Raw genomic sequence first — 26,645 nt, forward strand, 5'->3', positions numbered from 1 at the left:
GCTACCTGCTAATTTCCGAAGAGATAGAGCTAGATAGAATTACTGATGCGACCAGTGAAGAAGGCACTCACAACTTTTGATTCGTTCTACCATTTTACGAAAATGTCCAAATTCTTATCCGCAATGCCCTGAAAACAAATTGCATCTCCTCAGTCTGATTATGATTAATTGTGTTCATGTGCCTCATCATAATTCATTTCTAATTTTACACTTGACTCTTGTTTCCTTTCCGAAGGAGAAGACTAGATACATTGTCCATTGTATTTTCCTTTCTAAATCAGAAATCCTCGAAAATTGTTTAGTCATTTACGATTATCAAATATATAGACGAACTCAGTATTTTCATTAAGCACTAAATTATGACAAAAATAGGTAAACAGCTAAATAATTTTCATACGATACAACCACATGATGAAAAGGAAAAAAGAGAAAGGTGGAAAATGAATGTATAATACGGAAATTATGTCATGTTTTCTCTAACATAATCTTTAATGAATTATATGAAAACTTTCTTTTTCTCCTACTTGAGCAAAAAAGAGAAAGGCAAAAAGAAAAAGGGTTTACACATTCATGGTATTCGGGATTTGGATAGTGATTCGGATGGAAGGTTATGGCTTTTTTCTGAACATGAAAAAGGGAATGCCAATTAAAGGAAAAAGTACAAAAATGAAAAAGGAAAAGATAAAGGATAAACAGTTATTTGGATGGTATTGTGGCAGTAGAAAAGCCAAAATTGACTGTAATTTTAGGAAATTTGTGCATGTAAAAATGCATCATCTTTGTTCTTGAGAAAGCTATATAGAACATCCACAATAGAAGTACTTTATAAACCTCATAAAATTTGTTTCGGAGAAAATCGAACCAAGAACTTCTAATGCAGAGTTGAATACTCTCTTTAACAAGTTTTTAGATATGCTTCAATGCAAAAGAGAAACTACTAGCCCATCACTTGCCCGCATAAAATTTGTACACACCAATCACTCTTGGAGAATGGCTTGTATATATGGTGAAAATTTTGAGAAAGACCCAATTAGAAATGTTGTCAATCAATAATATATTTTTCTAGGGGCATATTTGTCGTATTGGGAGATTACAAGGATGGGGGTTCCCCCAATTTTTTGATATGATCTTGTTGGAAGCTTGTGAGGGAGGAAAACAAAAATGAAAGCGTGAGCAAAACAAACAGATTAGACAAAATGTCCAAATCTAAGTAAGTAAGTTTTGGGTTTTAGTTACTCAAGGATAAGGGTCCATCTTGTGTTTTATATTTAAGGTCTATTTTGGCTTAACCACAAAGGCTACGATCACTCATAAGTTGCAGATAAATTTTGGAAATTTTTTTTAAATTAAATTTTGGAAGGAATTTATTTTTGGGGAAGACATAATCTGATTTGATTTTGAAGATCTTCATTTTAAAACAATAGAAATGATAGGAATAATCCACAGAAGATATTCCCTTTCCACACCTGGCTGATTAACTAAGAGATGGATTAATTAATGTAAGTTGGACCATTAGAGATTAGTGGACCATCTAATCATTGATGCTTAGAACATACAGCATAGCAGAGAGATTATTCTAGCTTCAACCCCAATAAAACAATAATTGTTTAGAAAACAAATATTAAAAGTACAGCGTATTAGTAAATACTAATACGAAAATGGTTTTTAATAAAGAAACATAATCTATACAAACATGTAAACCTCATTTTCTTATCACTACCTTAAGCCACTGAGTTTTACAGAACATACATTCACATGGATCATGGCCGGTTGAAATAGCTTGGCTGTGCGAAACCGGTTCAACCCAGCCAACTTGAACATCACTTACGTTGTCGGGATTCAACTTCAACATACAGTAACTTGGATCACGTCACATTGTCGAGGCTATACATGTAAAACAATTATAGATGATGGAATTAATTGTTCCAAAATTTCCTGCACATATAAGCAGAATAGGATAAAGAGTGATAGTTCGTTCTTTTGTGGTTGAACTAATCTTGGTTGCGAGATATACAACAGAGTCAGCAATGAGTGTGGTTGTGACAATAGTAAATCTCTTCCCAAGTGTTATCTGCTTCATGATCGAAACAGTAAAAATCGGAGTCCAATATTCAGATCCCGAGCAAACTTGATCAATATGAAGAGGAGTAATCATAAAGTATATATCTCAATCAAGTTTCCAATCAAGGGTTTAAAATGCTTTATCCAGGAGTGAGCGTCTGATAGCCACTTCACTTGTGCACAAAGCGTGTGATGACCCAATGAACCTGTTTAGAAACGGAAAGTGTCAAAATAAATGAATGGTGAAGGAAGGTTGTGTATAATTTGGGTTTGAGCAAGAGTAGCTTTCTATTGACACTTACAATGTTATTTTCAGGATCAGACCAGTACAATCCTTGTATCGCAATAATGGCTAGGTTGGAAGTTACGAGAACAAAAATACTCAAAGAATGTACTCCCATCCACTCCAACAGAGATGTAATGCACCTGTAACCGTAAACATCAATCTGCAATAAAGAGCAGGCAGTATACTCATCAATTGGGTTGTTACCACCCTCATTAACTGAAAATTTGTAAGGATGGGACTTGTTATACCTACCTTGACTGAAGAATGATGCAAAAATAATAATAATAATAATAAATAATAAATTGCAAGCATGAGGCTAACATTCATTTGGAAGAATCGTAGGCATTTAAATTGTGCCAGAAATTAAAGTCTGACATAAGTACAAGGCAAGAAGAAAACGGGATTGTGTGCCACTGAAATTTGATCTTTTGGTATAAGCTCCTACCATCCTTCATGAATGATTTGTTTATTAAAAAAAACAAATAGACCGAGCTTAAAAACTCTATTTTCAGGTATATTTGCTAGAATTAGTATGGTAAATGGAAACTTAAAAAGAAGAGACCGAATCTCAGATAGGAAACATGATCATTATGTCCAAGTCTCATTAGCTCACCAAAGACAAAGCATGGTAAAACAAGAATCATTTATCACTTCCAATATATAGAATAAACTCTTAGCACTGACCAGTAGATACAGAGCGCAAAATGTGATTCCCGCAGAAGCTGAAGTAATTAGCATATAACTGATTGTGTACAGAGATTTATTTACAGGAATGCCTGAAAATCAGAAATGAATGGTAGTGCAGGAAAGTTAGTACTAAAGTGCATTAGAGCTAGCTCAAATCAAATCCACATACTAAGAGCTTGAAATTCATCAGTGAAATGTAGATTTTGCTGAAATCATCTTAGCCGGAGTAATTTAAATGAAGTACCCACTGAGTTCAAGGCACAATAACATTTTATACCTATGAAGGCAAGGAATGAACCAAGGACAAAGATTGAAACTGAAAACAAGGACCAAGCATTTAGGCGCCCTTTGTGGTCCTGAAAAAGTAAACAGAACATCTGCTGAGTAAATTACCTAAGCAATAAAAGCTTGCATGAAGATTAAAGATGATAGACAAGATAATGTATAACTCATTGAACGAGTCATTTGTCACAAATATCACAGCATAGAGTTCAATGCATCTTAAGGACTATTGTCAAGGTTTTTGTTAAAATTGTGTCAACACTAGAAAGCTGCTAAATATTTTTCTAAAGTGAATATTGAAATCCGCTAAACTCATGAACAAGGCATTACCTCTATGTGTGCAAGAATGTGACCATATTGAAGTCCAATTATGCAGGTCACTGCAGCTGTTAGGGAGCTGTGAACACATAATGAATGTCAATAGACTGATATTTGTAACTAGCTGTGATGAAATGCTACGACATAACAAAATCAATTACTAAAGAAGAGGAGCCAGTGGCCAAGTGGGTGACAACAATGGATGATAGTGACTGCTCTAAAGTCACAGAGGCAGAGAGGATGCTTGTACAGGCTGAGCCAATTAAACCAAGTAGGAACACATTTCTACAGCGACTGTTATCTTTGTTATTTTGATGCTTCTAAAATATTTGCAATTATGGTTTTGATATGAATTGAGAAATACTATGATGGGCTGTATTAGGCATCATCTAGAGTAGCTGTAAATAAAACAAGATATTGACATGGAAGGAAAGTAGTTTGAATTTCTGTAGCTTGACAGAAACCTCCATTTGAATTGTTGGTTTCTTCTTTTTCTGAAGTTTGCGCTAAGTAAATCTTAAAATATATTGATTAGCTAAAATGGTATGTCATGAACAGAATAACTGAAGCAAACACAACTTAACACCCTGTGAATATGATAGAATAGAAAATGGTTAGATAGGCCACCTTAAAATACCTTCTGGATCAAAAGGAGCATGACACCATGAAGGCGAACTCTCTGGAACCTCACCATCGGCAGACAAGTTGCACTCCTGTAAATCATGATTTTCATAAGGAAATAATCACTCACATAAGCATTATAGAATAAGTAACAATGAGCTAGTTACCTTCAGGTTCCTGTAAACAGGTTTCAAATATAGATGATCAACACCCAGAATACAACGATCAATCATGCCAGCAGAATTACAGGCAGGTCCAAGATCTCCTCTCACAGAACATTTCACCTACGTTAAAGTAATCAGAATGAGATAATCAAAGAAAAAATAAGGCATGCTATTCAACTAAAGAAAGGCTCATTTGGAACAAGGTGGATTGGTATCCGGGAAGATGACTTTTACCATAAAAACCTATCCTAATATCAACTTGACAATGAAAACACTCATTGGCAGATGGGTATCTTGGTATGGAAGAAAATATTAACTTCTGAAAAAAGAAAAACACTGTACATGTTCTCCTTTTACATACATGCATTCAGATGCGGAGATGCAAGCATGTAAGTTCTATGCTTTAAGCATGATACTAACAACACAAATCATTGAAAGACAGCATGGAGAAAAAGGGTTATAGGCAGAAAGCAATTTTAAAGATTCTACAATGTAAACTTTTGCTTGTTCCATACTCTAAACATTAACCAGACAAGCCAATGAAAGACAGAAAAACAAGTATTAGGAGAAGAACCAAAGTGATGAAGATCCCATGACCTAAACATTTTCTCTTTTCCATCATACTCTAAGAATGATAAAACATGACTTTAAAGTTATTGAGCCATATCAGGAATAAAGTTATTTGAACCATAGCAGGAAAGAACATATACATATAAAAAAAAGGAGAGAAGTTCTGAGCGTGGTCTCACCAAATAAACAAAACTATCATTAGAGGGACGCACAGAAGTTGGTGTCGATGCTTTGAATTCCCAATCTGGTACATACAAACCATACAGTAACCCTGCGTATATGGCTGATAATGAAAAGATGACACACCTAAAAAGTAGAAAACATAAATTGACACTACATAAGAAGAAAATAAAATTTATAAAAAATAAATTCAGTGTATGAGAACAAAATCAAGTGATCCAAATATTGCTTAGACATTACTCCAGTTGCTTTGCATTCTAGATAAGACACTAGTGATATGCTAAGTTGAATGTCAACTTTTTGGAGTACATATTTGGAGAACAATAACCCCCTCCCTGCTCATCTATGTTGTTATAGACCACACCATAAATAAAAAATGGATGTTTTAGTGATCATGTTGATGATGTCCTATTGATCATGTAGATGACTCCACATAAAGCTCTATGCTAAACACATATTATGAAAGAATTCAAATAATCTACTTTAAGTGTTCACAGACCAACAACCAAGGAAGTCAGACAATGCCCGTAGACATCATTCATAGGACCATCGTTCTTCATGTTCCTTGGACTTGTTGGAAAAAACACTTATGATTTCTTAGGTAGAAGTCCAATAAAAAATGCATATTATACACATAGTTACTAAATATGTTAAGTAACAAAGTGCTATAGTCTATGGATTGAAACCTTACCAGTGCCAGTAATAACTCCTGAAAAATCCCACTTCACCCCATGTCTGACGTGATAGCCAGATTTCGCATAAAGCCGCAACAATATATCCAAGTGCTATCCTCTAATTAAAATGACAAAGGTGATAGAAAGTCAACTACTGTATACCCTAACAATAAGAACGACGTAAGGAAATGTATTCAGTTAGAACTATATGTATTGTAAATTCACTCTGCTAAAGCAAGCAACTATCTGAACTGGAGGCTAATGTGATCACCCTTGTGAGACTTTATTTTTTGAAAAATGAACTGAAACCATCAGATCAAAAGTTAAGGCAATTACATCCGTTTTCTCTATAAAAAAGTTAAGGCAATTACACATGGCAATGCTATAGAAAAAATACACGTGGTAATTCCTTAGAAAAACTACACATGGTAATTCCATGGAAAATTTACACATGGTAATTCTATAGAAAAATTACACATGGTACTTATATACAAGAATTAAACCAATTCTCAAGTATTTGGCACCCAATTACTAAACCCACATCCTAACCACTTATCTTTTCACTCGGAGATGTGCACACCCCAACTATTCTAGAATGGAAAGCAGTTCAAACATATTGGAATGAAAAATTTATGCACCTGCAGAATTCCAAACCACCGTATTCTTTCAATGTCAACTCCAAAAGTCAAGGAAGTTACTCCATGGAAATAACCACCTGAAATGACATGTATCAAGCACAGTTGATATTTCCAGTAGTATTACATAATCAATAGAAAGAAGAAACATGTAATACAATGCCAACTGCAGGATAAAGGATGATGGAGATAAATGAATTTTGGCATAGGAAATAGCATAGATGTTATGTCATTGGCAAGATAATGCTTCTCTTTTCCAGTTCATGTCATGCTAATACGTACACCATGTTGCAAGGACAAAAATCAACATCTTTCTTGATGTATAATATCATTTAATATAGCATAGATGTTTCTGTGCACGGCATGCTTATAGAAGAGCTTACACTGAATAAACAGAAAATATTACCTTGAAGCAGAACGCCTAGAAGAAAAAGTTTTAGGGCCTTAAACACTGCCTTCCATGTAGCTTCTGCTCTGTTTGTCACCTTCTGTAATTTTCAATCAAAATCAAGTTTTTAAATTCTATAAATTCATAACTAAATTAAGAACCTTAATAAAATAAATAAATTCAAATAACCTTCTATTCCCAATCACAATACTAAACTCGAAAGTTGAAAGCAACAAGTTGCCGAATTCTATGTAAAAAAAACCTCTATCAACTCTGTAAGTACCTTGTAGACAAGAGCAAGAGAAACTCCAGCAATGAACAGAAAGAAAGGCATAACAAAGTCTGCCAAATGGAGACCGTTCCACGGCGAGTGAGCGATTATCGGAAAAATTGAGCCGCCATAATCAACTAGCATCATCAGCTGTGGAATTCAAACAATGCAGATTAAATTTGGCAAACACAAATCTATGTCACGTCCTCAAAAAACTTCCTAAAGATAAAGAAAATGAATTGAAAAGTGAAAATTCGATGTTCTGCTTTCGCTTTCCAAGAGCCGAAAATTTCACTTCATCTTCACTACCTAAGCTGATCGAAAATTACAGGAAAAAGAAAGAAAGAAGAAGAAACGAGTAAGAGTAAGACTTGAGAGTATCAGTCTCTATACTACTACTCATTTCCCGCATTTTCTCAGCAGCCAAACAGTACGGATCGAAAGTCAACGCGTTTCACTAGAAGCTTAAACGTTACAATTCGAAGCTTTAAATCGAAATGGAGGTGTTTAGAGAAGGGGAGGAGAGCTCACGAAGACGCAGAGGCCGCGAAAGACATCGAGAGAGGCGATACGCGGAGGTTTCGCGCAGATGGTCGCCGGATGGTCTACTCCGTTTAGTAACGGCGCGTAATCGGCCATTTTATCGGCCGAGACGCCGAATATCAGAGTTTCGGTAAAGCTGCGGGCTGTGAGTGGCTGGCAGTACGAAAAGTATCGCCTTTATTGGATGTGAATGCGATGAAGAATACGGCGACAAGAGAATAGAAGAGACACCGGTGACGTTTTTTAATCCCGTTTTGGTACAAAAATACGCTCCAATGCACCATGCTATTTTGTCGCGGGGCTATAAATTGTTACGTGGCGCGGTTTTATTGGCGGTTCAAATGTTGGTGCGAAGGCTTGCAACAAAAGGGTGTTCGTATGGTTTTTGAATTTTTGATTAAATATGTATGGGGTTGTAGGGGCCTGTGAAGATTTGTTGCTTTAATGAGCTAAGTACTTTTCAATGGAGCTCATGCTACTCACTAAAAATAGAAATATCATGTTGATTGCGTACTAAAGTAGTAGTCCGAGCAAACCAAGGTGTTTGGTGTGAGTGATTCGGCACTCTCATTCCTTAAGAGAAGGTCAGGGGTTCGATTCCGCCTCGTATGGAGTCACTACTTTGGCAAGACTTTACCCCTTACGGGCGACCCGGTGTGAGCGAGGATTAGTCGGGTTGTGGTTAAAGGCAAGGTGCCATCCATAGTTGGGGCCCATCTAGGACCACCTCGTGGTTCAGACAAAAAAAAAAAGTAGTAGTCCGAGCATATGAAAATACCACACTTGATATCATGTTTTATTGACTAGTGTAGCATCGCTTTAAGAGCAGGACGGATTCATAATTTTTAAATGGACTAGGCTAGATTTACTTTACAAAGAAACTTGATAGCACGATGAGCCATATACCTTCCAAAATGCATCAATACATAAGATAGAAGCTAATAAATAAACATGCAATGCAAATACAAGATAAAACTATTTAAGTTGCATTCTTCGAGTCTTTAAAAAATTAAAATGATTAATTATTCATTCATTATCGATATTATCAGTTAATTTTTTATTATTTTTTTAGTTGTGTTAAATACTACATCGCATTTATAAAATTCTTGAAAAAAATCTAGGGTTAATTACAGTTTAGTACCATGTGGTTACACCCTTAAGACATGTTAGTCCCTATCTTTTCAATTTTTACAATCGCATACCCCAAGCTTGTAAATTTGTTACAATTTGATTCCATCGTTAGGGTTTCCGTCAGTTGTATCGTTATTTGTTGATCTAGCACTTATGGGGCCCACTTTTTCGCTAGTTTTGAAGTCCTTCCAAGGGCATTTTCGCACTTGAATTTTTTCCTCTCACGCCCTCCAACGCGCAAACCAAAAATTAAGCACCATATTACCAAAAAAATCTTCCACACTTGCAAGTCTTCCACTTGATTTCCTTCATTTCGCTGGAGAGGACGACGACACAAAATCAATTGAGAGAAGGCTACAATGAGTTGGGATCCACGACCACCTGGAGAGGACGATCCAGTTTACAGTATGTAGGGATTTAGGTTTTATTTGAATTTTGTTTTTCTAAATAAAGGTTTCCAAGTTCGCATATTTGGATATTAGGGTTTTAATATTGATTTATTTGGGGTGTTAGGATTCTGAGTTCCATTTTTTAGGGAAATGGTTTCAAAGTTCGCATATTTGGGGAACATGGTTTTAATATGGGGTTTTTTTGGGGTTAGGCTTATGAGTTCAAAGTTCTGGGGATAAAGGTTTCCCAATTCGCATATTTGGGGTTTTCTGGTTGTTGTCAGTGGCCTTTATGTAAGCAAAGTTGGTCCGTGGTCCTACTGTAACTCATGTGGATGTTTGGCTTTTGGTCTGGAAAGTGACTTTATTGTGTTGAATAATTCAAATCTCGGTGGTATAGTAAAGTGCATTCTAAAAGTGTTTGCTTGGATTTTTCTGTGTGGTAATTGTTTAGTTGGTGGTTTCTGTGTATGTCTATAAATCCATGCAATGTGTAATAGTACCATAATGTTGGATCATCTATGTATGCAAACGATGATTGCTTATTTAGCATTCGAATGCACCATGGTGGAAGACTGATACACAAGTACTATTTGGATGAAATTGTTACTTACTTTGATTATGTGGATAAAGACAAGATGTCTTTAATTGAAATAGACTGCATGGCTGTGTATTTGGGCTACATAGGTAGGATTGATTATTGGTATAAGGTTGAATATGAGGGTGGAGTTTGACTTAGAAGTTATTGAAATGTATGAAAATGTGTCTGAGGTTAGGATGATTAACATGTACATGGATCATCAAGACAACCTCAATGATGTTCTGAATAGCCATACTAATTCTATCATGTATTGCCGATATTCTTCACAAGTATATCATTATGTTGATGATGTGATAAGTCCAGTTGTTATCCTTCAAGAGCTACCAGAGTTTGATAAAGCAATTATACTACATGATGGGTTGGATGAATCTACTTCCAATGAGGTACATAGGACAAGGAAACTAACTCAATCAATGAATTCAGCTACTGCCAAAGGCAAAGAAAAGGTGGCAGCAGTTGATGAAGGGCGTGTACAACATGAGCCAAACAAAGGTAATTCCAAAGGCAAAGAGAAGGTGGCAGAAGTTGATAAAGGGTGTGTACAACATGAAACAAACAAAGCTACTTCCAAAGGCAAAGAAAAAGTGGCAGAAGTTGATGAAGGGTTTGTAGATTTGAGATCAATGAAGTAAAAAGATCAATGAGTACGGTATTAATGAGGATGATGACAGAAGTCTTCTTACATGAGGTTGATATAGATGGTGAGTGGGGTTGAGCAAATTGAGCAATAAGTACCAAAGCCTTCGGATGTGGGAGACTTTGTGGATAATGAAAACTCATAGATTCCTAGAGTTTAATACTTCTTGTGACATACTGGCGAGTTTGAAGTTGGCATGCAGTTTGCAGATAGTTCTAGCTTCATAAATGCTCTGAAGGCCATTTCAATAAAAGAATAATGAGAAATATGTTGGATGAAGTTTGAGAAGTATAGGATTAGGACAATTTGTGCAGCTGAGAACTGTCATTTTGAGATTTATGTATCCAAGATGCAACATGAAGACATACTACAAGTGAAGAGACTAGATCCCAAACACACATGTAACAGGGTATGAGAAAACAAATGGATAAGATCTTCCTGGTTGGCTCAAACATTTGTGGAAGAGGTGAAGACAAACCTCATTGTACCAATGGTGTCCTTGAAGGCAATAATGTAGAGGATATTAACAGTGGAATATCATTGTCCAAGACTAGGAGGGCAAAGAATAAAGCTTTGAAAATCCTAGAAGGTACCATTACTGCACAATATGCTAGACTTTGAGATTATGCTGCAGAATTGAGGAACACAAATCTTGGAACAATAGTGCAAATCAAATGTGATTTCAATACATTGTTACAAAGGCATGTGTTCCAAAGAATGTACACTTGCTTAGGTGCCTGTAATAAGGGATTCAAGGCTGGATGTAGACTTGTAATAAGACTAGATGGGTGCCATTTGAAGAGTCCTTATGGAGGCCAGTTGCTGTCAGTTGTTGGTCTAGATGCCAATTATATGACATAGTTTATTGCTTATGCTTAAGTGGAAATGGAAACCAAGGATTTATGGATATGGTTTTTACAGCTGTTGGTGAAGGATATTGAGTTGGTAAACCAATATAGGTTTACATTCATAAGTGATAAGCAAGGCTTGGTGGAGGCTTTTAAAGAAGTCGTGCCTAATTGTGATCACAGATTTTGTGCAAGGCATCTCTCCACAAACTTCTATTTGGTATACAAGGGAAAAATATTGAAGGATGTAATGTGGAGGGCTACATTTGCAACCACAATTCCAGAGTTTAGAAGGGCAATGGAAGTGTTGAGGACATTAGATGGTGAAGCTTATAAATGGCTAACATGTTTTAAGAACATTATGTAACAATAACTAGTTATTTTTCTGTTTAATTGAACTCAATGTACATTTACTAATCTAAATGTTACTAATGTGAAACAGCTCCAGAGACACCACCAAGACATTGGTCAAGGTCACATTTCAACACTACTTTGAAGTGTCCAATACTATTGAACAATCTATGTGAGTTTTTTAGTTCCTGGATAATGTCAGCTATGTGTAAGCCAATAATTTCAATGATGGAGGAGATTACGGTTAAGTTGATGAGAAGGATACAAATGAGAAGAGATTTGATGATGAGATGGGATCGTGAAATATGTCCCAGGCCCCTAGGAAAGCTTGAAACCAACAAAAAACAAGTTGTTAATTGCATTGCTATTATGTCTGGAGGACCCAAGTTCCAATTAGATACTGCAACTGGTGGGCAATTTATAAGGTAATTTGGATGAGAGGATCTGCTCATGCCAGAATTGAGATTTATCTAGTGTCTCATGTAAGCATGCAGTGCCAGCTATTAACCATAAGAGAGGACATGGGCCTGACACTTATATAGAAATGTGGTATATGTGGCCAAAAGGTTCATAATTGAGTAACATGTCATAGACATAAGCCACCAAATGATAGAAACCAACCTAGAAAGAAAAAAAAGGCTAAGTCTGTTGTTGGAACTTCTATTCCAGCTTCCAAACCTGACAATTATGATGCTGAGATGAAGAGGAAGAATCAAATGAGAGAGAAGGCAAAGCAAAGGGCTAAAGTACTGAAGGTAATTGCACTTTACAATTGTATTTGTTTGTTGGGATGATGGTTGTGTGACAATAGGTGATAGCATTATGTCTTTGTTTGTTTTTTCAGGAAAATAGAGACAAAAATAAAGCAAAAGCTGCAACAACATCTGCAAGCATATTCAAGCAATCCAACTGGAGTGAGAAAAAGGACTAAATATAGCAACACCAAATGTAGCAATTATGCTTCTGTCCAAGAATCACAAACTGGAGTGGATGATCAATTAAGGTTTTGTATGGACAGACTGTATTGGAAGGTGTTTTTTGGCTTTGATATGAATCATTGGTTGTTAGCTGGCTTTGGTATGAATCATATTTAGTAATGTATTTTTGTTATGGAAAAACTACATTAGAGGTTCTTGTCTGCCTTTGGTATAATTTTATTTTGGTTATGGACAAACTATATTAGAGCCTGGGTTGTTTTGACATTTCGGTATGAAATGCTTTATGTAATGCACTCCTATTTTGGTGTAATGCACTCTTATTTTGTTAGCAGGCTAAGATCAATGCATTCTATCTTTGTTTATCTTCTTTTATGTCATCAGTTATTTTGTACAATATTACCTCCATAAAATACTAAAAGTCATGCACTCATTTTGGACAATTTGCAAAAGGAACGTGAATTTCCAATTTCTCATTTCATACAATCCACAATTTCATATGTTCATACCAACGTAATCAATCAAGCAACATTACAACCTATGGTTTCACAACCAACATTACAAAACCTGCAGTACACAAAAAGCAATTGAAACCATCAAGCAAGTTCCAGTACTGTCTTCGTTCCACTTGAACCCTTATGTTGATTTGCATTTGTTGAGAGCATAGCAATATGGATGCCAATAACGATGAAAAACCAAAGTAGCTTCTCTCTCCTGCGCAACCTCTTCAGTTCATCATCAGCCTTATCTATCCTCTTCAACAACCCATGAATTATCATTTTTGACTGAGCACACATTTGGGGATCGAACCAGTCGAAATACCCACACCTTTTCTGCTGAACATGAGGTAAATAACTTAAATAATCACCCAATTAAAAAATTCTTACCATTTGAAACCCTTACACCCAAATAACAAAGAAATTGACTGAAATTACCTTGCGGCAGGATGTCCAGAATCTTCTCTCTGGATTATCTTTGGTCTAAGAGGTTTCCAGTAGAGCAAACCCACCACAAAAGCATCGACGCGCCTCAATCATTCTAGATTTCCTTACTTCACGAAGAAAAATTGAGGATTTGGAGATAATTGGTGTGAGAGAGAATTTGGGAACTTAGGGTTCTTGTTTCTATCGAGCTATATGGACAAGGAGTTGAAATACAAATTTTAAAAGTTTCCGAGTTCCAAGCCAATCAGCCCATCCCACGTGGGCATAATCTCAAGATAGGGGTTGGAGGGCGGGAGAGGAAAAATTCCAAGTGCGAAAATGCCCTTGAAAGGACTTCGAAACTAGCGAAAAAGAGGGCCCCATAAATGCCAGATCAGCAAATAAAGGTACAACTGACGGAAACCCTAACGGTGGAATCATATTGTAACAAATTTAAAAGCTCGGGGTATGTGATTATAAAAATTGAAAAGACAGGGACTAATATACCTTAAGGGTATAACCACAGAGTAATAAACTGTAATTAGCCCAAAAATCTATATGGGCTAACAGAGATACGACCCTGGTTAAAAGTGAAATTTACCATGATATGATGACACAACGAGTATAGTATTTCCATGTATTCGTGCTAAGCACGATATCACACCATAGAAAAAATCGGACACCAATATTATAGATTTTAATGAAAACTTAGTAAAACAGTACCGTGTCATTTTGTAGTAAAGTAGTGAAAAATACTACTAAACTATAATCTAATATAATTGGGAAAATAGTAATGTTGTAGGCACTGAAAACATTTCCAAAATTTTGAATCATATCATTCCACTTTCATGTCATTTCGTAATCAATTTTTTGTTGATATCTCTAGTATTACTGTTGAAAGTTTGTAGGGCTACTTCTTTAGTAGCAACCCATCTCCGTAGTTTGGTCTCCCATTCCTTAGGCCAGACAAGTCTCTCTCCTCTCCCAAAAAATAAAAAGAACAACTTGAATTGATTGATTTCGTAATAGGTTAAGCAAATATTTGGTTTTGGTGAAACTTAAGAATTTTATTTTATTTTATTCATAGTAAATTTGAATAGGCTTTAAGGAACTTTTTTTATTCTTATAAATAAATAAAAAAAGAAGAAGAAAAAGTAAGGGGTATGTAGCGATCAAGTGATTAAGAGCATTTATCATCGTTCCTAAAGTCCTAAGTTCGATTTCTCCCTATCTCAATATCATTTATAATAAAAAAAGCGAAAGCATAAGATTCTCAATTAATTAACCTCAAATTCTTATGGCCAATCTTCAACATGCATATATTTTTTCTGGTTGTGTTCCACTATTATTTACAATAGCACTTGTAAGATTCTCAATTAACCTTCTCGAATTCTTCCCAAGGTTAAATTTGACATGTGATATGGTTGTGGTCCTTGATACTTCTTGATATATTCTTTTTTTTATTATTCTCGTTGTCTGCCTTGATTTGATACGATATGTGTCATGTACTTTCCCTTTGATTCCCCCCTATATCAAATTGATCTAGGTTATAAGCTTAGCTACTTTAATGTTGTGACTTCCTACTTTTAAGTTGAATTTTTCAAATCATGTTCCCAATTGAAATCCCCGTTTCTGACGGTTTCCTATACCGAATAGGCTTTTCTGTACGCTATATAAGGACATGGATATTTACCTTATGAGTCACACAAATCAAACCTAGCTGGTTTTTCTTTTTCTTAAAGCCAAGGTGACGATCAATCCAAAAGAAAAGAACACGTGATGGCCAAGACAATCAACAGAGAGGAGCTGGGCAAGGTTGAGATTATATTAGACCAAGAATTAGAGAAAGCACAAGGTGAGATTGGTGTTGGGGATGCTATTTACTTGGAGGAGCTGTTATCCGAAATCAGGGATAAGTGTGACCAGGGATTGCAGAACCTCAAAACCAAACAGGGGGAGTACAAATTATGGGCGGACAAGTTGGAGCAGGAGTTTCAGTTGAAGTTGAAAAAGAAGAAGGAAAAGTTTGAGGAGAGTATGAAGAGAGAGAAGGAGAAGCACAGAGAAGAGAAGGAAAAGTGGGAGGAAGAGACAAGTTTATTGAAGGCAAAGTATGAGGCGATGCGGTGGACTTAAGCTGGGTTTATTCTAGGTTATATATTTTGATTAAAAAAGAAAAATAATTAGGGTTTATTTTCTTGTTTTTCTTCATTATGTATTATTCTTTTTCCTTGTTGTTAATCAGAGTTATCAATTAAGTTTTGGCCCAATTGTTCTTGTTCTGAAAATTAGCACCATCAATACTTGTGTTTTGATGCTTGTATAATGCTTATGTCCAAAACAATGTTCTTTTAAGTTCAATGGTTTTTTGAAATTTTTTTTCACTTTTACGGGCGATATTTTAAGGGGAAGGAGTTTCGAACTTGAGTTCAATGGAATGAACACATTGTCTTAACCAATTGGCTTAACCTATGTTTGCAGGTTTAGTGGTTAAGTGTTACATGTTTAGGAAAGTTAACAAAAAATAATAATAACTTCATTATTTTTCACTTTAACTGACTTTTCAGACTTTCCGAGACCATAAGAAAAAAGATTTGTGCAGAACTAGGACACAGAAGGAGAAAGAGAAAAAAAAAAAAAAAAAGCTTCTAGTGCAAGTATGACATCTTATTTTTGCTATTTAATAACCCTGGCTTTCCACAAAATCCTCCCATACATAGCTTGATGCGATCTGCATAAGTCAAATATTCTTCAATTAAAGATTTTACTCTTATTTAAAGAGAATGGCCGCGCGCGGCTTTTTAAAATATATTAATATTTTAATTAGTATAGCCGCCCGGCTATACTCTTTAAATTTATACTAATATTTTATAAGTATAGCCGGTCGGCTACACTATTTTAATTTATACTAATATTTTATTATTATCTCCGCACGGCTATCCTCTTCAAATTTATACAAATAGTTTAATTGTAAAGCCGCGCGGCTATCCTCATTAATTTTATACGAATAGTTTAATCGTATATCCGTCCGGCTATACTCTTTAACATTATATGAATATTTTAACGGTATAGCCGCGCGGCTATACTCTTTAAAATGGTAGTTATAATATCCAATTGGGCTTGGCTATGGAAAGTTAACAAAATAAAATAATGACTTGATTATTTTTCACTTTAACGAACTTTTCAGACTTTCCGAGTCCATAAGGAAAAAGATTTGTGCAAAACTAGAAGGACATAGAGGGAGAAAAAGAAGAAAGCTTCTAGTACAAGTATGACATCTTATTTTTGTTATTTAATAACGCTGGCTTTCCACAAAATCCTCCAATACATAGATTGATGCGATTTGCATAAGTCAAATATTCTTCAATTAAAGATTTTACTCTTATTTAAAGAGTATGACTGCGCGGCTTTTTAAAATATATTAATATTTTAATCGTATAGCCGCGTGGCTATACTTTTTAAATTTATACAAATATTTTAGGGAGTTTCACTAAAACACCCAAAATAGGAGCTGAAATTATAAAAAAACCCAACACCCAAAACACTTTATAAACACATTCAAAACTCATCATTACACACACTCAAAACTCATTTATAAATACACCCAAAAAATATACAATTGTTGACTTTGGGGTTGATTTTGGGTGTGTTTCTATATTTAAATAGTGTTTGGGTTTTTTTATAAATACATGTCTAGGATTGAGTTTATTTATAAATATTTTATCAGGCGCGACTATACTCTTTAAATTCATACGAATATTTTAAAGGGATAGCCGCGCGGCTATACTCTTTAAATTTATACTACTAGTTAATAGTATAGCCGGTCGGCTAGACTATTTAAAATTTTAATAGTATAGACGCGCGGCTATACGCTTTAAATGTATACGGATGGTTTAAAGGTATAGCCGCACGGCTAAACGCTTTAAATATACGGCTATACATGGTAGTTATAATATCCAGATTGGGCTTATTGGGCTTGGCTATGAAAACGGTAGTTATAATATCCAAATTTTCTCTAATCGTTGATGCTTGTTGGGGCCCGCACATCCAACAACCAGATTTTACCCACGCCTAGCAAAATTCTTTAAATTATACAAACAATGATAATTACGTTGTAGAACCAATAGGAAATACATTTCAAGAAACAATGATGTTGTAGAACCAATACCAAAATGCCACGTAATTTAAGGGAAAAAATTAAAATTAGGATTGTCAAGTATATATATAAAAGAAGGAGAAGAACAATTCCCTCAATCCCAAGAACCCCCAGCAAGGTTTCTGTATTTTTCATAGGCAGTTAAAATGGCAGAGAAGAGCAATGCCCTAACATTCAAAGAGATTGTGCTCCAAGTAGATCATTTGCTCTTCCTGGTTGAGAGGCTTGCAATTTTCTTGGTCATAATTCATGCTTTTCCTTCTTCTATTTCATTCTCACAACTTTCTTATGCATGGAGGCCTCCCTCCAGCGTCAACTTGTTTCTAAATCAACTGTGAGTTTTATATAATCTTCTCTGTTAAGTAAGTCAGAATTCAATTTGAGATTGTTGCTAATCACTTGCTAATAATTTTGATTATAAATGTGCAGCCAAATTATCAACATGTGTTTGTGTTTTTGCTTGAGAGAGCTGCCACCATTGTTCTAGTGCTCTACAATTGGGCTACAAACTATTGGTATATAGCTATGGCTTCCTTGGTGATATCTGCCACATGCAGTGCTTGCATCTTAAACGAAACATATTCATAGCAAGAGTTGTTTTTGTTGTCACCAACAGTGTTTACTTTGTTGACACCCTTGAAACCAAACAAAAGTCAGCCTTTCGACCAAAAAAAACAAAAACAAAAGTCAGCCCAAAAACAACCTCAACAACAGCACTCAGGCCAAAACAAACCAAAACAGGGGGAGCAGATGCAGGGGATTATCAGCTCTGTTTCTACAACTCACACTTCTAAATTTAGAGTAATTCCTGATTTTTTTTTTTTGGTCAATTTTTTTTGTTTTGTTATACAACATTCATATGTGATCTGCATGATTAGAAATGTAAAACAATTGAATTTGACTTTCTTTTATAAAATTTATAAATAAATAAATAAATAAAACTTTGCAGGAAACTGAAATTGAAGAAGAATCAGCAAAGGAAGAAAATACCAAATGGGAAGAGGGTTTGGTGGAAGCTGATGGCCAGCTGAAAGAAAAGGCTGAAAGTGCAGCAGGAGCATCAAAAGGAGAAAATAACAGATGGGAAGGGGATTCGATGCAAGAAGACGAGGACCAATTGAAAGAAAAGCCTGATACTGAAGAAGAAAACACGAAACGGGAAGATGATCTTCTAGAAGTTGATGACAGTTGGGAAGATTTGAATTCACTGGAAGAAGTTGATGGTAGTTGGGAAGAAGAATTGGTGGAAGCTGATGAAATTGATAGTGTCAGTGAGATAACAAATTTGATGAAGAAGGGAGAAGTTGAGGGCAACGAAGAAGTTGAGAGATTGAGGGCCGAAAATGAAAGTTTGAAGAGAGAAGTATCTGTTGAGGCAGAGACTGGAAAGAGAAAGAGAAGCATATGAACAAGAATACAAGAATATGTTGAAGAAAATGCAAGAGGAATTTGAGGGAACATTGATGTTAGAGAGACAACTTTCCACAATAGGTTGTCACAATGGTTAAGAGAGGAAAACTATAGATAGATAGCAAATTTTTGTTCCTTCAAAATTGTACTACGAAAGTGACCTAGGTGGCACGTTTTGCAGAGTTACTTTTTGTTAATTGCATCAGTGATTCCAACACTCTCCAAATGCAAATTTTATTTTTTACATGATACGAGCTTATTGGTAGAACTTGCCCTACACTTTCGTACTTAACGTCCTTGTTGGTCCCTTCGTCCTATCGACAATAGCTTGACAGTGGCTACCTTTCGAGGAATCAAGCCAACTGCTTAGGAGCTCATATACCGTTTTATGATATGTTCTTTTTTCAATTTGGCATATTAAAAAGAGAAGAATCACTAGACTGTGTGGTGTTTAAAAAGTTTTTTTTTTTTTTTTTGGGGTGTTAAGTGTTGGCGTGAGTCCAAATGAGTTTTTGTAAGGATAATCGTCATATGCACTTAAATAGGATAGAGTTAGCTAACAATTTGAATAATTATCGAAGATAAAATTAATCTTAGTCTACTAGATACAGTAGTACTCCATCTCTTAAACCCTAAGCTTAGCTCTCTCCCTCTCCCTCTCACCCTCTCTTGGTAGGCAAACAATGGCAGAGACAACAAAGGTCTTCAAACTCATAGAAATGCTACCCAAAATAGATACTGTCCTCCTCAAGGTCGAGAAGCTTGCCATATTCATGGTGATAATCCTTACCAAATTTGAATGGCCATCCATCAACAAGCTCATTCTGACTAGTTATTTTCGCGCTGAGCTCTCCAGCCGTCATCGACTCGATCCATTAACTGTGAGTACTTGATGGATTTAGGGTTTGCATGTGCACCTGTACATGTCGTATATTATTCGTAAGAGTTTTCTTAATTTAATTATTATTATTTTGGTGTTGTTGTGTGTTAACTTATAATTTTATGTATGCAGCCGAAATATTATTGGTATTGTTTTTGGCTTGAGCGAGTTTGGAGTGCATCCTTAATACTTACCTATGGGTCTGCAAACTATTGGTCTATACCTACTGTGGTTTCCTTTGTGATATCCACCATATGCATTGCTAGCACTATGGAGCTCATGCCTTCGAAAGGGCACAAGTCTCGGAAGAATGGAATCTTTAGCCCTAACCCTAGAGTGAGTTCATGTTCATTCATAAATCTTTACAATTATATTTATGATATATATATATACATGCATGCATGCATAAGTATTAAGTAACATTTGATGGTATTCGTTTGAGATTTGGACGCGTACATACGATGTACTATGCACATGTTTACACATGTTACATAATGCGTATTTTATATTATGAATCTAAATTATTGATCAAGTTGCTTCTTATCGGAATATGCAATTCCGATTCACATTCCAGAACTATAAGCATGATCAGAATTGTACATTTGCGCTCAGTATTTGCGTTTTTGTATATGTGCAGTTCATGTTGAGCTGGTAGGCCTTGTGAGGGTACCATGAGATTCATGGGCATAAGTTATACTGTATATTTGTTTTTGTATATATATAGTAAAATAATCCAATATTTTCAGATCAATTATATATATTTAGACTGGAAATTAGCTGTACGTTTACTGTCTGTTATAATACAATTACACATTTTATTTGGTTTTGCCTTATTTATGTTCTAATAATCTTGTAGGAAACAAACATGAGATCAGAGGCGTTGACAAAAGTGGCAACAGTGAGTACTTCACAAGAGGGGGACGCTTTCTTTCTAGACCGGTTTTTGAGCTTGTTCTTTGTTATCTCGACATCCTCTGTTGCAAATATCGGGGGTGGAATTTTTTGTCTTTGTCACGTTCATCACTTAATTTCCTTCACTATGTCGTTGGACTACAACTTTTGGCCACCTTTGAGTGCTAAAGCTAAAAATACACGAGGTATGTATATATATATATATATATATATGTTGTTCTCTTGTCAAACAGTCTGAGATTTTATGTTACTAGACAGGGAACCCGAATCATTGATAAGGTGAATTATGTTACTATATATGCATGTGGTGTATACGTTACACAAATGCATAAGATTTCTTTTGATGGATTTGTGTTGGTTGACTGTGAATCTTATTCTTTGTCCCGAGAGTTAACTTGATCAATGACTTGCAAGATGAGCATATTATGTTGTCAAACTGTCTAATAAGAGATTTCTTAGCATACAATCATACATGAACATATGTATATTGTATGTATATACGTGTATATATATATATATATAGAATTTTGTTTGGGATACTTCTACTAATGCTTGACTGAATTTGACTATGCGCAGTGTGGCGATATCTGTTTTGGATTGAGCAAGCTGCGACAATGATTTTGGAACTCCATTGTGTCCATGGAATCCCATACAGCTTGGCAATAGCGAGATGTCTCTTTGTTTTGACTAACATTGGTTACATTGTTGCTCTATCCATTGAGCCAAAGTGGCAGCAGATGATTATCAAAACTATTTTTAAATTCAGAGTAAGTCCTGATCCATTTTATCAATACCTTCTTACATATACACATGCATCTTGAATTTTCTCTATTATTTACGCATTTATTTTGTTAACAGAGGGCACCAAAAGAAGAAAATAACAGAAGGGTAAGAGTATGAGATGAACTTAATCCAACAGTGATGAATTCATAGAGTAGATGTATATTACTTGCATTTTGTATGGAGAATCAGTCTTTTTCTTAGGCATTTATTTATTTATTTTGCAGGAAGCTAACAAGGGTGAGCAATCAGAGAAAGAGACTCCAAAGAAAGAGAATGATGGACCAAAAGAAAATTTAGAAAATCACCAAGAATCAGCAAAAGAAGAAAATAACAAATGGGAAGAGGATTTGGTGGAAGCTGATGGTCAATTGAAGGAAAAGTCAGAAGTTGAAGAAGAGGCAGTAAAAGATGAAGATAACATATGGGAAGAGTATTTGGTGGAAGCTCATGACCATTTGAAAGAAAAATCTGAAGTTGATCACCGAGAAGCAGCAAAAGAACGGGAACGTTTGATTTTGCCAGAATTGGGAAGTTTTTTGAACTGGAAAGAAGAACGGAGGAAAGCTGATGAAGTTTCTCATCTCAGTGGCAATGGGAGCAGTGAGATTGAGAATGAACTGAAGACCACAACAGCTGAAAATGTAAGAATCTATACTGAGGAGGAAGTTGTGGACATTGAAGAAGTTGAGAGATTAAAGGCTGAAAATAGTATTTTGAAGAGAGAAAAGGAATTTTTGGAGGAGTCAGAGAGACTTATATATAAAGATTCTCTCCATGTGTGGGAAATGCATAATCAAAAGCTTAATGCAATGCGTCTTGAAGCGAATCGGAAGTCTGAAACTTTGGTTGGTGAGCTAGAGAAGCACTTCAAGTTAGAGAAAGACATGCTGGCAAGGCTTTATGCTTACGAAGTAGATAACAACAAATGGGAGCAAGAGAAGAGAGAAATTGCCGAAAAACTTGAAGCTCTAACTGCTGCTTTCGAAAAAAACCAAGGTACTGTGCAAAATGGCACAGAAGATCTAACAAAAAGATGGGAAGATGAGAAAACTGAACTAACTCAACAGCTTTCTGCAGCAAATTCTTGGTACCAATACTATTATCAAGTTGCGATGCATGATGAAGAAATTGTCCTCAAGTTGGACCAAGAGAGGAACAATCTTTCTGCAAAGCTTTGTGCTGCAACACAGTGCTCTGATTATTATAGAGCTTGTTTCCGTGACTGTGAAGAAAACTCCCTCAGGTTTATGGAAAAAAACAATGAGCTTGCTAGACAGCTTCAGGATGAAATTATTTTGGCTAGTTCCTATCATAACCGTGTTTATGAGCTTGAAGAGAAATGTCGAATGCTCGAAGAAGGCAAAACCAATCTCACTGCAAAGCTTTGTGCAGCCACTGCTTCCTCTGAACTATATCGAAGCATGTTGCATGATGCAGGCTGTTAGATTTTATTTTATTTTTTCTATTTGCTTGGATTGGTATATGTCACAAATGATGAATTGATTTCTTACTCAAGTTACTCTATTTTTGTTAGTATTGTCTATAATAATAGATGAATCAACATTTTCAATTGAATAGTAAGAAAGATTGAGAAATAGACCCATCTGATTTGATTACCGATATTTATATCTACAACTGTGGCAACATGCGCGTGATTTGGTAATACGCCAATTTGTCATTAGTAGATAAAAGAATTTCTTTCACTTCCGAATCCTAAACAATTTGGTTTGGTACCCTCTTTTTGAACAGAATTATTTGCCTTCACTGGATTTTGATTTGTCTAATATTTTTATCAGTTTTTTGGTTTTCAATCTTTTATGTAACATTGAACGTTAGGTCTCTCAAATATAGCAGAGAGATCAAGGTTTGTATGATGCCACCATACCGCAGGTTCGGGGCATGACAGAATGGAAGTAAACCCAGAAAAAACCAGAGATCAAAGGGGTTGTAGCAAATAGCGTCAGACCCATCCACTTTTCATAGATAGGGTACGAATATGAGCAAAAGCTGGGAGAGTTAAGATTTTATAATCAACACCAGCGATCGCAGTTTTATATGACAAAGTTTGCCCTTCAGGACTGCTGAATATGAAAACCATTTTTCTTTGTGAAAGACAGAGTTTATAGGGCAAATAGGAAAGAATTGAAAATGGGTAAAAGATGCATGTTTGGTATTCAACTTGAATCAAAATTTTTAAACTTAAAAATAGAATTTGTGTCCAAAACAAAGAAAACCTGTTTGGTAGCCCTATTTTTTAAAACTCAAACTCAAAAACAACTAAAAAAACACCCCCATTTTTTCTCTAACAACCCACAGTTCTCAAATTTTTAAGATTTGAAAACAGTTTTCAAATTGCATACAAAAAAAGTTTTTGAATCTTAAAAATAGATTTAAGAACTCCTTATTTTTGAGAAAAATCAAAATTTTTGAGTTCCTTATTCGAATAAGATACCAAAAGCCACTATACCCCAAGTTTGGGGCTTGACAAAATAAAAGTAGACCCAAAAAAAACCAGAGATCAGAGGGGTTGTATCAAATAGCGTCAGACCCATCCACTTTTCATGGATAGGGTAGGAATAGGAGCAAAAGTGATTGCTAGATTTTATAATCAACACCAGCGATCGCAGTTTTATTTGACAAAGTTTGCCCTTCAGGATTTATGAATATGAGAACCATTTTTCTTTGTGAAAGACAATTTACAGGGCAAATAGGAAAGAATTGAAAATGGGTAAAAGATAAGGGCTTGTTTGGTATTCAACTTGAATTCAACTTTTTAAATTCAAAAACAGAATTTAAGTCCAAAACAAAGAAAACCTATTTGGTAGCCTTATTTTTAAAAACTCAAACTCAAGAACAACTAAAAAAACACCCCAATTATTAAAAACAAAAAATATATGTTTTTCCATTTTTTTTTCTAACAACCCACAAATTCTCAAATTTTTAAGATTTGAAAATAGTTTTTAAATTGCATACCAAACAAGTTTTTGAATCTTAAAAATAGATTTAAGAACTCCTTGTTTTTAAGAAAAATCAAAGTTTTTTAGTTCCTTATTTAAATATAATACCAAACGCCCCCTAAATTTTCTGCTTGACCATGCATATACCACAATTTATAAAAATAAATAAAAACATCATGCACCAATTTATAAAAATAAAAACAGAGCAGCAACCAATTTAGCTAATAAAACCGTTTCATATTAAAATAACAAAAGAGGTTTACAGAAATCTTGGTAAGATTTCAGCAAATTGATGAGTAAACCTTCCTCTAGAAGCAAAATATGAACGGCCCTCTAACTATATCAACATTCCTAGCATACTATCAACATTCTGGACAAGGAATGTCATCGACTTCATTCGAATGCCCATTCGTTCTCCTTACGAATTGCCGCTTCTTCCTCCGGAGTGAAATCATTCTGGATGTTAAAGGTCTTGCGAATCTCCTCTGGTGTCTTTCCCTTGATCATGTCAGCCACAGTCTGGCAGGTCAAATCCAGCAGGCTCTTGATGTTCAGATAGTTTGCAGCCTGAAATTGGCGGGAAAAAGTTGTTAGTCAAAAGATGATGATAATAAAACCTTATCAATGTCGCATACGCAAAAACTGCTGATAAAACCTAGCCAGTGATGCATATACAATCAGAACCAATGACAGATTTCATATTGCAGTACCCTGCACATGTCTCCAGTTACAAAATTCAATGATTTCACAAAACAACAATCAGCAAACTATAATAACTGCAGTTCTTGAGTCCTAAAGATAGAAATTAACAAAGCTATGAGACTCTAAAACTCAAGTTCTTGAATCCTAAAGATAAATAATATAGCATTATCCACAACAAACAGTCAAGAAGAGGCATTAAAAACCCAATCTTTTTCCAAGTATCACCAAAAGAAACATAAACAAAAACCCCTTTTCTGCTCAAGTTTCTCACAATTAAAACTAAAATTCAACACAACATTCAAGAAGATAGAAGATGCAACAAAAACGAAGCATAAACACTGAAAAAGATTTGGTTTTGAGGGACTATACCAAGATTGTATCAAACAGAACACTCTGGTCGGTCTTAATTTCGTTGACGAAGTCATCGTTGAACTTCTTGACGGTGTCCTTGTTCTCGTCATTGGCCGCAAACTCAACGTGCTTCCGGCAATACTCTATGACCTTGGCGAGGATATGGCTTTCGACGATGGGCAAAGGAATTGCATTGTCAACGCAGTCGTCCTCCGCCATATGCTTGATGGTCTGCGATTCCAGAGCCACCGCCTCTTCCACCTCGAAAATCTCGCCGTCCGCGCTCTTCAGGGTTATGATCTTCTTCTCAGTGGCCATCGCGCCTTACGGTTTCAGAGAATTGAAAGTGCGAGAGCTTTTCTTTGGCTTTCGCAGTGAGAGAGAGAGAGAGAGAGAGAGAGTGTGTTTGGGTGAATTGGTACTCCAGAGGGTGAAAATTGGGGAGCTTTATATAGGCACTGAAGGTAAACCTAACCCTAGCTTTGAAATCTCCCTGTGGTAAAAGGACACTATTTTTATTTTCTTTTTAGTTTGGTTAAATCCAAAAAGGATTTGGAATTCCCTAATTTATGCGGAGACGCGACGTCGTGTTTCGGAAGGATAGAAGATAAAAGAGTTTTAGAATGTTCCAGAATTTTCATGGTTAATAAATCCTATTTCTTTTTTCTTTTGCCATTAGGTAACAGTCGGGTCTAATACAAGACCATATTCGAAATTGTGAACTTTTTTTTTTGTTTTATACTATAATTACTAAAATAGCCTCAATTGTATACGTATTATTCTATCCACACAAAAAACAAAAAAATTGTATACATATTATTCAGCTTTTTTCAATTTTAAAAAAGTATAATGGAAATTTCAACCGAGGAGACTAACATGATAAAATGTACTAGGGGTGGGCACATGATGAAATGAAAGAGGTGTATTTATAAAAAAAATTAAATGTACAATAGGAGGAAAAGGGTTGTGTGTTAAAAAAAAATTTGTTCAACGGTAACG

General features: G+C 35.4%; 3 protein-coding genes across 3 annotated transcripts; 1 reads left to right on the plus strand and 2 right to left on the minus strand.

Annotated features, from left to right (window-relative positions):
- Window positions 1–1,640: 1,640 nt before the first annotated feature.
- LOC103334913 (uncharacterized) lies at window positions 1,641–8,213 on the minus strand. The gene is made up of 13 exons (XM_089054664.1): window positions 7,669–8,213; window positions 7,150–7,287; window positions 6,885–6,966; window positions 6,482–6,558; window positions 5,861–5,961; window positions 5,169–5,295; window positions 4,423–4,539; window positions 4,262–4,347; window positions 3,647–3,713; window positions 3,312–3,390; window positions 3,032–3,123; window positions 2,364–2,507; window positions 1,641–2,267 (listed from the first exon to the last, which is right to left on the minus strand). The coding sequence occupies exons 1-13, from the start codon at window positions 7,774–7,776 to the stop codon at window positions 2,232–2,234; spliced, it is 1,254 nt and encodes a 417-aa protein (XP_088910790.1). The 5' UTR covers window positions 7,777–8,213; the 3' UTR covers window positions 1,641–2,231.
- An 11,331-nt stretch (window positions 8,214–19,544) lies between these two features.
- On the plus strand, window positions 19,545–23,206 carry LOC148916127 (uncharacterized). Its single transcript, XM_089054982.1, has 6 exons — window positions 19,545–19,942; window positions 20,074–20,277; window positions 20,798–21,038; window positions 21,430–21,620; window positions 21,712–21,741; window positions 21,861–23,206. The coding sequence occupies exons 1-6, from the start codon at window positions 19,745–19,747 to the stop codon at window positions 23,079–23,081; spliced, it is 2,085 nt and encodes a 694-aa protein (XP_088911108.1). The 5' UTR covers window positions 19,545–19,744; the 3' UTR covers window positions 23,082–23,206.
- A 1,603-nt stretch (window positions 23,207–24,809) lies between these two features.
- On the minus strand, window positions 24,810–26,090 carry LOC103334834 (SKP1-like protein 1). The gene is made up of 2 exons (XM_008237807.2): window positions 25,665–26,090; window positions 24,810–25,160 (listed from the first exon to the last, which is right to left on the minus strand). The coding sequence occupies exons 1-2, from the start codon at window positions 25,962–25,964 to the stop codon at window positions 24,987–24,989; spliced, it is 474 nt and encodes a 157-aa protein (XP_008236029.1). The 5' UTR covers window positions 25,965–26,090; the 3' UTR covers window positions 24,810–24,986.
- Between the last annotated feature and the right edge of the window lie 555 nt (window positions 26,091–26,645).

Source organism: Prunus mume, linkage group LG6 (genome assembly GCF_029339155.1).
Source record: "Prunus mume cultivar Tortuosa linkage group LG6, ASM2933915v1, whole genome shotgun sequence".
NCBI classification, from domain to species: domain Eukaryota; kingdom Viridiplantae; phylum Streptophyta; class Magnoliopsida; order Rosales; family Rosaceae; genus Prunus; species Prunus mume.